Raw genomic sequence first — 12,890 nt, 5'->3', positions numbered from 1 at the left:
GAGATGCCTTTAATACTGACCACCACCAGAACAGATTTCATGTGTTGTTAAAACAGAATTACACTTTAAAGGCCTCTCAACATTATTTACAGTTAACAGTTTAGAAGCAGCCCTTCATTATGGAAGAAGCAGCCAGCAACAGCCTTTGGAGCAGATGAGCAGAGAGATCGGGCCCTTGTATAGACCATAGGACTAGGGAGCTGGCTGCCCATGGGGACAGCGCTTCTTTCCTTGAACCACAGATTGCTCTGAGAAATCAAGAGACTGTTGTCTCTGTAAAGTCTTTGCCAGATCAGCCTTAGGACACAGACTAGCCGCTGATGGCAAGCAGTATTCTGTTCTGGCTTCTGGGTCTCTACGTAGTCGTGAGAGATGCACTGTGCACTGGCACTTGAGTTGACCTTCCTCTTCCTCTTAGTAAGACCTGACTCTTGTCTACACACCCTGCCTCTTATCACCCTGACCTGGCTGATGGTTGGGAATGCTATACTATGTCATGGCTTCTGAAAATGGGGTGCTGACTATCCACCTGGCACACAGCCAGGGCCATCTCAGAAGACAGAATCTCAACTGAGAGAATACCTCTGTCCGATTGGCGGATAGGCAAGTGTGTGAGGATATTTTCTTGACTAATGATTGATGTGAGAGGGCCCAGACCACTGTGAGTGGTGCTACCCTTGGACAGGTGCTCCAGGGTTGTATAAGAAAGCAAGCTGAGCAAGCCATAGAGAGCAAGCCAAAGCAGTATTCCTTCATGGCCTCTGCTTCAGTTCCTGCCCTGACTTCCCTTTATGCTGGGCGATAGGCTGTAAGCTGGAATAGACCCTTTACTCCCCAGGCTGGTTTTGGTCATGGAGTTTTATTGTAGCAACAGACGGCAAACTAGAACACGTGGTTTAATGCTTTCTCTGGAATATCTCCATCATTTTTGTCTGAGAAAGCATTGCCCTTTAATAACAACTAAGAAACCACCCAGTTCTCTATTTCTCTGTTTCTATGGCATTCTGCATATATTATACCATGCCATAATTTGTGTCCATCTTTCTCGTTTGTTTCCCCCACAGTCAAGGTTTCTTGGAAGAAAAAAATCTGTGAGTTCTTAGTATCCTCAGTGTCTCACACTATTGTGGTACTTGGTGCAGCCGGGTGTGCAGTCAGCATCCTGGGCAGAAGAAGCGACACAACTCACAAGTCTGTCTGCACAGAACTTGCCATTCTCCAAGGACTGCCCTGCCCATCATATTCTCCTTGAGTGCTCAGTAGGACAGATTGTCCACTTACTTCATTCTAAAGGGAGCTGTAATATTGTTCAGAGAAACTGAAGGCTAACAGCACCCAAAGTTGCATGGCTAATCCAGAGGTGGGCACAGGGATGAGATCCAGGTGTTGTACTGCTCAATCTCTCAGGTTCTTCCCCCTCTTTTGGATCCTGTCCCCACTGCTTGCAGGAACACAAGCCCAGCATATGATTATTCTAACAAGACCATTCCATTCCCATTCTAGCTGCTCTTGTTCGTAGACTGCAGGTGAGGAGGCAGATGGGTCCAGATGTTGCTGCTGCCTGGCCTCTGTTCTTCGTAGACATCCTGGAAGGAAGAGAGGGGAAGAGGCCAGCATCCTGCTTTCTTTGAAGCCCAAGGCCAACTCGAAGCTGAGCATGATCCTTACTGATGGCTTGGCATTTATCATCCCCATGCTTTTGTGTTTTATTCATTTTTTAGAGTTTGGTGAAATATTGGGCATATCTTCCTATAACCATTCTATATGGACATCCAATACATTAAAAACAATTATTAAAAACATATATGTCCCTGTAGGTATTGCTTCCCTGAAGATGGAAATACAACTCTATACCTTCAAATATGAAAGTGGGTGCCTCCTTTTAAAGAACAAAGTACAGAATTGGGGAGGGGGAAGGAAGCCTTCTCAAAGAGAAATTCAACATGCCCCAGGAAATCAGCGTTCTCATTAGTGACAGGGCACCTCTATACCCTTGAGAGGATGTGACAAAAATGGTCCTTGACCTCCTGTTTTTCTCCCTCAAACACATAACCTCAGACAAACCTTAAATCAAGATCATGTTGTGGGTCCTTCTACAAAGCATTTGACCAGGATATTTCCAATCTGACAAAGCCACCAGCAGCAAACCAGGTTTGAGAGGCTTTTATCGTCTAAAATTGTCCGAGAGGGGAGAAAGACCAAATAGAATGCAGTACCTTGGCTGTGACTCTGGACCAGGAGGCAGGCTTTGAACTGAGACAATATAAATAGAGTGTGAACTTTTAGTTCATAATATTATATGATATCGGTTCATGAGTGGTGAGAAAAGTACTAAACTTACATGAAAAACTGAGTACAAGGTATATAGGAATTCTCTATATTGTCTTTGAAGTTTTTATAAATAAAAAAAAACTATCCTAAAGGAAATTTATTTAGAGAAAGGAAGGAACTGTCACATGTTATTGGTAGAGGTACATTGGTCACTTTAGAAAGCAGTTTGGTGGTTTCTTCTTATAATGACAAACATAGACCCACAATGTGACTAAGTAAGTTCATACTTTGATACTTGCCCAAGGGACATGAAAATTTATATTTGTATCCAAATGGGTATATAAATTTTGGAAGGGGTTCATTGCTAATTACTATGAGCTAGAAACAATCCAAACAGCCCCCAGAGCAGTGAATGGGCAAATGGACTGAAATCCATTTATATGATGAATTATAGACCATGTTTCAGTAAAGGGGGAGACTACTGTGCTATGCCACAGCCTGGAGAAATCTCAGATGAGCTGTGCTGAGCCAAAGATGCCAAACTCAAAAGTAGCCACACACTGCAGTATACTTAGAGACATTTTGGAAGACTCAAATCTAGAGGGGGCACTAAACATTGAACAGACTTTGCTTGTTTTGGGGGTTGGGAACAGAGATCAAAGACAAAGGAAAGCAGCGTTGGAAAGTGTTAAAAATCATTTCAGTTTTGATCTGTGTTGTGATTGAGGATGCATGGCTGCAGAGTCATCAAAATATGCAGAACTGCATGCTAATAATGATGAACTATGCTGTCTTCATAGAAAAAAATATCCTCTCAGAGACAACTGCCACCTTGTCGAAAATCCCTTTCCTCTCAGGGGTTTATTGAAACAATATTCTCACCTATTGCTTTTTCAGTGGTTTCATTTCTAAGTCCCCAGCTTGCCAGAAGGAGATGTAAGGGATTATGGAGATGTTATTGACCTGTTTGTTGAGCAGAGATCTGTCAATGGGAGCAGTAGTTCAGGGACACAAACACAGACAGCGGGGACAAAGAAGTAAGAGCAGACGACAGCTAGGCTGGCGTCTGAACAATGGTGACATTAGCTAAGTGTTCCACAATCACCTGCTTTTGGTGCAATCAAAGCTAATTAGCACTCACCTTTGTGTATACCATACAGTTTCTAAAGCTCTGCCACATCTGCCACTTTGGAGAGACTGGCTGTGGCATCACCATTAAAGGCCGGGGCGTCTAAGAGGTCTCCCTGTATGTCTGCAGTTCTCTTGGCCCTTGCCCTAGGTGAACTTTATTTAAAAGGCACGCTAATTTGGCGTGGTGTCTAGAATTGTTTTGCAGGTAAGGAATCTGATTACTTTACAGTGGAGAAAATGCTGTGGTGTTGTCTGAGATGGCTCGGTCTGTAAAGAGCTTGCTCTGTGAGTATGGGGGCCTGAATTTGATTCCAGAACCCATATTTCAAACAACAACCACCACCAATGCTGGGGGTCGGGGGAGATAGGCCGATTTCTGGGGCTTGCTGGCTGAGCAGCTTAACTTGCATGGCAAGTTCTAGGCGCCTGAGAGACCCTATCCCAATGGAAAGGTGGACAGCACTGGAAGCTGTCCCTGGCCTCCATAGACACTCTCACCCCCATGCTTACACACATGCACGCGCGTGCGCACACACACACACATACACTACAGGAAATTTATTAAGGTCACTGGCATAATAAGTATTTTAGAGTCCCAAATTCAGAATTGACATGTCTGGCCTGAGTTCTGCTCCCCTACACACTGGTGACATGTCCTTTGGGAAGACAGTCCTTAAGTTAATAGCCATTTACAACAAATCTTCACATCTTGCATGGACCAGCAAATGGAAGGCTTTAGTTGGCTTCCTTTGTTAGTGCCAAGCTCCTATCGTTAAAAATTGCTTCATGCCCAATTTGTACAGCCACTTTGGAAATTAGTATGGTGATTTCTCAGAAAATTAGGAAACAATCTAACTCAAGACCAGCAATACCACTTTTGGGTATATGCCCAAAGGATGCTCAATCATACCATAAGGACATGTGCTCAATTATGTTCATAACAGCATTGTTCATAATAGCCAGAACGTGGAAACAACCTAGATGCCTCTCAACTGAAGAACTGGTACATTTACACAATGGAGTATTACTCAGCGGTTAAAAATAATGACATCTTGAAATTTGCAGGCAAATGGATGGATCTAGAAAAAAACATACTGAGTGAGGTAACCCAGACCCAGAAAGATAAATATAATATGTACTCGCTCATAAGTGATTTTTAGACATAAAGTAAAGAAAAAACAGACTATAATTCACAACCCCAGAGAACCTACAACAAAGAGGACCCTAAGAGAGATATACATGACTCTAAATAGGAAGGAGAAAAAGGCAAGATCTCCTGAGTAATTTGGGAGCATAGGGGTCACAGGAGAGGGTAGAAAGAGATGGGGAGGAAGGGAGAGGAGTAGAGAAAAATGTATAGCATAATAAAAACAATAAAAAATAATCAATAAAATACAAACAACAAAAACCCTGCTTCATGTCAGGCAAGCAGTGCATGTCTGAGATCTCTGCAGTCAGGAGACCGAGGCAGGAGGATTATGAATTCAAGGCCAACCTGGGTTGCATAAGGACATCCCGTCTCTAAAACTGAAACACAAAACAAATAAATGACCTTTTTCACTGTTCTTTTTACTAGTACGCTAGTTTGGAGGACAGTGTGTAATCTGGATTTTTCTGTCGGCTTCCTGTGTTTGGATAGTGTCTGAAGACACGAGAACTGTGTATATGCTATGATGTGTGCCTTCTGAACAAAACTCCATCACCGTAAACATGAAAGGGGTGATCTTCCAACAAACACAGGACTATTTATGTCACAAGTGAATGCTTTTCTCCTGACAGCATCGAACTCTATGCTCCTTAGTTGTCTCCTTTCGTGCAAAATAGTGGAAACCATCTTTCTGGCCCAACTTATCTGGGCTTCCTTGTCTCTATGATCCTGAAGGTCTCTACACTAGTTCTGGGCCCTCTGAGCTTTCTCTTCTCTGTATCCTCAACATCACCCAGATTCTGCTTCATCAATGATGCTCAGGCTGGGTCTGATGATTGGACTGGACCCAAGTGCATTCATCAAGGTCTTAGCTGTATAGCTCCGAAGGCCACAGGCAGAACCACTTCATGAATCCATTTTTTCTCTTTGAAGCTGTGTGCTTAGCTCACCTTCAGTTTTCCTTACCAGTGTCTTAGAGGACAATATTTTCAGGGTCAGAAAGCAGTAGAGTGCTAGTGGGCCCCGTGGTGTGGAAGGAAACAAGGACTCGCACTCTCTCTTTCTGTTTGACTTCTCATGGGTGAATGGGGATGAATCTTAGTCCAGTCTGATTGAAAGCAGGCTTTTGTGCTTCTGTCCCGTCAGAATGCTCACCATCGAGCATTTAGTGTCTTCTTATGGTGTGACGAAAAGCTGGGTAGTCTCAGAGTCTGAGACCAATTCTCTGACTGTTATGAAAACCTGAGTATAAGGCATATTTACATCATATTGACATCATCTATAAGAGAACGTGCTAAGAACTGAGTGACCTCAGAGAGAGCATGACTTCTAGCATCATCCATCGACTCAGCTCAACCTTACACCTGTTCCAGACACACAAGGCAAACCCTTCCTTGTCTCCAGTTCCCACAGCTCACTCCCTAGTTAGCCCTCAGTCCCAAGCTGACGGATGATCCTTCATCCTTTGGTGGGCTGTCTTTTTCTCCAGGCTGTGAAACCCCCAGGACAGTGACTGAGGGACTTTCTTGCCTCTTCATTGTGCCTGGCACTGCCATGAACACACAAAGGAGGCTGGAAAGATGCTTTAGGCCCAGAAGGTGCTCAGCTTACAGTACAAGCTTTCCGAGGCTAGATGGCACTGTTGCTAGAGCCAAATCAGGTCTGTCGGGGAGGCCAGCCTGAGGTGGAGAGGAAAGGGAGCAGGAGCCTGGGGCCCTGCCTTGCTGAGTTTGGTTCTCACTCCTGGCTTGCAGTGATGAGTGGCTCCCTGCTGGCTAACACAATGTACTTTGCCATTTTCTCTGCACTTCACAAGCATGACTTCAGACTGTCTTCGCAACCTTTTGTGGCTGTCAGAACTGTTGTCTCAATTCTAAACATTTTCAGGGCTATGAGACAGCGCCCCTCCGTGTATCCCAAGCTGGCATCAAAGTCGTGATCCGCTTGCCTGGAACTTCAGGTGTGTGCTATCAATCAAAAGTAAGAGGGCTACTGTTGATATTGAGAGCAAGAAGACATTAGCTACAACAAAAATATCCATAAAGCAGCAAATGGTTGATATGCAAATTTATGTAAAATAGGAGAGAATCGATATCTGTTCTTTGTGCCTTCTGATTGTCTCTACTCTCCCGTTTCATCTCAGGATGATGAAGATAAACTGACCTGGAAAGACCGCTTCCCAGGATACTTGATGAACTTCGCCTCCATCTTGTTCATGGTAATTTCTTTGAGGGACCCCCTGGCTGGGACTACATGCGCTTTGATCCTGTTCTGAGTGTGTGTGGTATGGTTTTATTTTTCTTTTGATGCTGTGGAATAAGAAGGGGCTGACAAAGGTGAGACCACAGTACTGAATGGTGGAGCAGGAGCTTTCCCATCCTGAGGTTACTGACAATATATGGCTAAAGTTGCAGTGTCCTTGGAGTGGGATGTGTTCTTGGCCCGGACAAGAACTTGAAGGACTAATACAAAGGAGCTGGCTGCACAATTGTGGTGGCCCTTTTGGGTCAAGAGTAATGCTCTTCTGATGCTAACAGTGCCTGGAAGCCATAGCAGAGAAGCTGGGCTCAAAGTCTTCAGTGTCTCTGTGGCTGCTGCATTTAGTTTTCTTTTATTTTCTGTGATTGTGAGAGTTTTCTATTTGTTTGTTTGTTTATTTTGAGACTTAATGATGTTGGCAGTGTTGGGAAAAGCAGAGGGAAGAGTCTAAGATTGATTCATGGTGGAGCCAGGTCAGCAATTTATGCTAGAAGACCTCAGAAAAGACCATCAAAGGACCTTGTTAGGTTACTTATGTCTGATCGTCTTCAGTGGGAGTCCCTGTGTAGCTTTCTTTCTTGTTTAACTAATTAATTAGTTTTACATTCTGACCACAGCTTCCCCTCACTTCTCTCCTCGCACTCCCTCCCCCAACCTCCACTCTGTCCCCACCCCATCCACTCCTCCTCTGTTTCTGTTCAGGAAAGGGCAGGCCTCCCATGGATATCAACAGAACATGGCATATCAAGTTGCAGTGAGACTAAGCACCTCCCCATGTATTGAGGCTGAGCAAGGCAACCCAGTATGAGGAATAGGATCCCAAAAACCTATAAAAGAGTCAAAGACAGCTCCTGCTCCCCGTGTTAGGAGACCCACAAGAAAACCAAGCTATACAACTGCTACATTTATGCAGAGGGCCTAGGTCATGATGCCTTTGACCCCTCTGGCTCCTACAATCCTTTCTCTCCCTCTTTAGCAGGATTCCCTGAGTTCAGTCTCATGTCTGACGATGGGTTTCTGCATCTATTTTCACCAATTGGCGGATGAAGACTCTCCCTATGGGGCTAGACACCAATCTATGAGTATAGCAGGAATCATTAGGCATCATTACATTGACATTTTTCCCCTCCAGTAAAGTTTGCTTCCATCTTGGTCTCTGGGCCACCCAGCCTCTGGGTCGTGGGACACTAGGCATTGTCAGGGGAGGGCTCACTCTCATGGCATAGGTCTCAGGATGAGCCAATCATTTGTTGGTCATTCCCACAATCTCTGTGCCACCCTTACCCCAGCACATCCCATAGGCAGCACAGACTATAGGTCGAAGGATATATATAAATGGCTGGGTTGGTGTCCTACTCCCTCCACTGGAAGTCTTGTCTGGTCACAGAAGATGGCCAGCCAGTTCAGGCTACATATCCACAACTGATAGGAGTCTTAGCTGGCATCATCCTTGTAGGTTCCTGGGAGTTTCCCTTGCACCAGCCATGATGCTTGCCTTCATAGTGAAGACAGTGGGCATAGCAGCTCAGTATGTCTGGGCTGGACTATGTCTGCAGTGCAGAAGAGAAGATAACTATTTTGGGTTTCAAAATCTGCAAGAAACACCATCATTTGCTGAGCCCACAGGCAAGAATGAATTCTGACTTGGCTTGAGCTTGTGGTTTTTATTAATATTGGCATCATAACTAATGGGGACAGGACACACGTAGTCTCAGAAATTTAAAACGTGCCAGGTCTGGTGCCACATTCCTACAATCCCAACATTCCAGAGGTAGAGACAGGGGGATTTTAAATTTGAGGCCAGCCTGGGCTACACAGTGAGACCCTGTCCAAAAGACAAATGTTCTTAGCGTAGACATCATCAAACTCAAGACCTTCTTCTGCAGATAAAGGGCAGAGTGGTCAAAGCTTCGCAGTCTAACTGTTTTCCTCTCACTGCCAAAGAACCCGAGGAACGGAGAGGTTATTTAAGAGTACAGTGGGCTGCAGCATGTTAGATACGATGACAGGAAGTTGAATCAGTTTAGTGCTCCGGAGCCTCCCGCAAGGCGCACATCGCTGTTAGGAAGTTCATTCACCACTGGAGAAGTATTTAATGAATGCAGTTGTGTGCCTCCTGCTGTTTCTCAGGGCCCAGACAAAGCAGAGAACGAAAGAAAATAACAATGAAAAGGGGTTCATAGGCACGGCGAGAGTGGTGGCTCACCCCTGCAACCCTGATGCGTGGGGGCCTGAGACAGGGGGATTTGGAGCTCATGGCTAGCCTGGATTGAAAATAGAGATATTTTAAACATTGTGCGGGTGATAAGTTGATAAATAATAAGGCCAACGTCCACCATTAGTGGTGGTGGGGTAGGCTCTTGTCATACCTATTCTTCTGGATTCAGTGGAAGATACTGGGTAAGTATATTTTGTAGTCCTGTTAAAGCCCTCAGAGGCTGCCAGGATACTAAGAGCATTGGGCTGAGATCTGGAGGAGGTGTAGGAAGAACAGAGCAGACATCTTTGCACTAAGGCTGCTCTCACTTCAAGGACATTTTCCCATCTAGGCAAGGCCTTGGCTGGGGTGGTCCTATGGGAAGCGACATGTGTGAAAATGAGGACTATGTCCAGCTCAAAGTTCATTAAATTTTTTAAAACTGCAATTCACCAAAAGCTGGTCTCAAAGTACAGAAAGAATTACAAACTCAGGGAAATAGATAACTCAATAAAAACTCAAAAAAAAAAAAAATACTACCTCCATAGGCACTACACAGAGGAGGAGCTCTGGTGGCCAATCAGCCTACATTAGTATTCATGGAAATTCTAATTTAAACCATGATGAAACACCATATGCACTCAACAGACAACTTGTCATTAAGAAGTCTGTCAATAACAAGTGTTGGGAAAGATCTAGATCAAAAGAAACTTGTACAATGCTGGTGGGAGTTCATTTAAGAAATTATTTAAAGATGCCTCTAGAAACATTCTGGCATCACTTGGTAAAAGCGAGACTTAAAGCCCAGAGCCCTGAAATTCCACGCCTAGGTGCACGCCCTAGAAACCCTTATGTGCACACACAGCAAAGTACACACAGGGAAAAAGTCTGTGAGGTACTGTTTATAATAGCCCCAAACTGCCAACAGTCCATACGCCTATCCCCTCGGGAACGGATAAATAAACCGAGATCTATTTACACAGTTAAGGACCACATAGCCATGAAAACGAATAAGCTAATCATGCTACAGAGCAGCATGGGTGGGAAAAAAAAGGATAAAGAATATACACGGTTTGATTGTTATCAGGCAATGTTCAGAAAGAGGCGAGCCGAGATGGCATGTTTAATGATGCATTCCTAAGGAACAGTATATTAAAAGTAAAGAAAGAAGTGACTGCCACCCAACTGAGCAGCTTGTTAAGACTGAAGGAAGAACCTGGATAAGAGATCTTGTGTTTGATGTGAAGCAGGCAGGATACATTGGAGTTTGTTTCTCTCTCTCTCTCTCTCTCTCTCTCTCTCTCTCTCTCTCTCTCTCTCGTGCGTGTAATGCAATGTTCTGTATGTTCCCAATAAAACAAAATTTAAAATCACAAATGCATTCATTAAATAAGTCAAAGAAGGAAGTCTCATTAAGATTTTAGCAAGGATCTGTAATAGGAGAGAACCAGCCAGGCTGGTATTTTGGAGTCAGAAGGAAGAGTGGGGAAAAGGACTCCAGGACATGGTGCCTGGTAGGATGCCCAGTGAGAAGAAGGGCAGCAAACAAGAAGAAGGAGATGTGGTTATGGCTGAGATACAGCCGGGGAGGCCATAGGGAGCTAGGGGTAGAGCAAGGAATGGGCTCACCCTGCTGGGAACCCCCCTAGAAAAGGGTTCGCAGAGGAGTCACACAATTCTGGGTGCTATGGGAAATGCTGGTAACGAAGGCAGGTGTGGAGGGGAGGGACGGTCAAGCAGGAAGCTGCTGCAGTCATTCAAAAAGTGTCCAAGAGTGGACCAGAAAGGGTTCGATCATGCCATGCAGAACTGAGAAAAGTTACCGAGCACAGCGGTACATAGCATAAGTAGGTCTTACTCCTCCACGCGCTGAGGTTGGAGGACTGACAGTTTAAGAGGTGTTTTACCTGTCTGTTGCTTTATTACAAGATCAGCTCCCCAAGGGAAGTCATTTTCTGTTAGTTGCTTTGTTTGTATTTTTCTCGCCACCGTCTCCCCGACACCTAGCCTTTAGACAGCTGTTCAGACTGAGCAGTAAACAAACTACAGATGGATATCAGAGGCAGCTGTGACACACTGACAGAGCTGTCTGTTTACTGGAACCACTGTCACATTCTGTGCCCCAGAGAGCCCTGTCCCACTGGGTTAGCAGAGGTTGCCGCTGCCTTGAGCAGTTCTCCATGCTTTCTAGAAAGTTCTTCCTCCTCCACATTTCTTTTTTCAAGCTTCCCCCTGCGAACCCTCCAAACATCAGCAGAGTTTACTGACTCTCCCCTCTTCTCTCCATAAGAGCATCCCAGATGCTCATGATCTGAAACCTGCGGCTCAGCCCAGCTACTTCCCAGTTCATCCCTGTTACATGTGTACAATGAGTTTCACAACATCAGTTCAGGATGCGAGTCCCGGAATGTGGGGACCAGGCAGTCTCTCCTTCCTAGCTCTATCATAATCTCAAACTCTATGTCCAGGTTTACACTGTCCATTAAATGTTTTCCTCATGCCTCTGACCAAGTGTCTAGCAGGAAAGCAGCTTAAAGGGGACGGTTACATCAGACTCTTCTCCATTGGCTGCGGTAAATCGCCAATCAGAAGCCAGTCAGGGCAGGAAAAGATTTATTTAGCTTACATTTCCAGGTCTCAGCTCATCACTGATGACAGTCAGGGCAAAACCACGAACAGGAACTGGAAGGAAACTGTGGAGAAATGGTGCTGTTTTGCTCACTTCAGCATAAGCTAAGCCAGCGTCCGTATATCATCCCAGAACCGCATGGGTGGGATGGTACCGCCCATGGTGGGCTTGGTCATCCTACATTCATTAGTAATCAAAACCATCCCTCAAAGACATATCCACTCAGGGAAATCCTCAGTCATGGCTTTCTTCTCAGAGGGCTCTAGGCTGTACTAAGTAGACAATTAAACCTACTGAGGACAAAGGTAATAATTCTGTTTGCTTTTGCCTGGTGTTTCCCCTCAGTTTAAGAAGGGGTGCAGTCTCTGACAGCAGGGAAGGCATGGTGGGTGGAGTGGATGGTGGTTGGCCACAGTGTATCTACAGCCAGGAAGCAGACGGAGCACTGGAAGTAGGGCTGGACTAGCACTCTTTAGAGCCCACCTCTAGGGATTTACTTTCTTCTGCTAGGTTCTACCTTCCTAAGTGTTTCACACCGTCCAAGTATTCCAACACAAGCCTGTAGGGGACATTTAATATCCACAGCACAACATTTTGCCATATTTTTCTGTGGCCGAAAGGTAAAATTTTAGGATCAAAATGCAAAACCACTACCAGCTTGCATAATGCTTCCCTGGGTAGTGTAGCTAGGTCGTTTGTGGTTGAAAACCCGCAATCTTTAGCACGCAGGTTGCAGGTATGGAGTCCTGCTATGGAATAGTGTTATCTATAGAATGTGGCACGTGACCAGGCTCCTTTACCCTAGCTGTGGGAGTCAGACCCAAAACATGATGTGCCCCGGTGCGATGGTTTAGAGGATCACTTATCAGAAATATTATCGGATGCCTTTAAAATCAATAAATCAGCCACAAATGGTAGGGATAGCATTGGAGTTCATGGCAAGAGACGTGAGATCTAAGGTCAGGATGGGAATGTGGTCTTGGTTCCACATGGCAGGGTTTAGTCATGGATCATCATGAAATCTCATTTACAGAAGGCGTGACAGGTATAAGAATTATTCCAAGTGAAGAGGTGTATTGAACAATGACATGGAGAATATATAGTGGGGACATGATGTTGATGATGTCACCATTATCCATGAACACCTCAACTCTGCCTTGTACCCTCTAGTCCTTGGAACATTCAGATTGTTGCTGCTTGGACCTAAGTTTCTTTATGCATAAAGCTGAAGGTTGTAAATAGATAAATAGATGGGC

At 44.9% G+C, this 12,890-nt stretch overlaps 1 protein-coding gene across 1 annotated transcript in view; it reads left to right on the top strand.

Annotated features, from left to right (window-relative positions):
• The window catches only part of Ano2 (anoctamin 2), a 353,748-nt gene that overhangs the window by 273,248 nt on the left and 67,610 nt on the right, over positions 1-12,890 (top strand). The window contains exon 15 of the mRNA XM_048444098.3: positions 6,693-6,767. Coding sequence (XP_048300055.2) covers positions 6,693-6,767 — 75 coding nt within the window. The remainder of the gene's footprint in view (positions 1-6,692; positions 6,768-12,890) is intronic.

Source organism: Myodes glareolus, chromosome 3, assembly GCF_982192425.1.
Source record: "Myodes glareolus chromosome 3, mMyoGla1.1, whole genome shotgun sequence".
Lineage (NCBI taxonomy): Eukaryota > Metazoa > Chordata > Mammalia > Rodentia > Cricetidae > Myodes > Myodes glareolus.
This window is presented reverse-complemented; position numbering and strand designations above follow the sequence as displayed.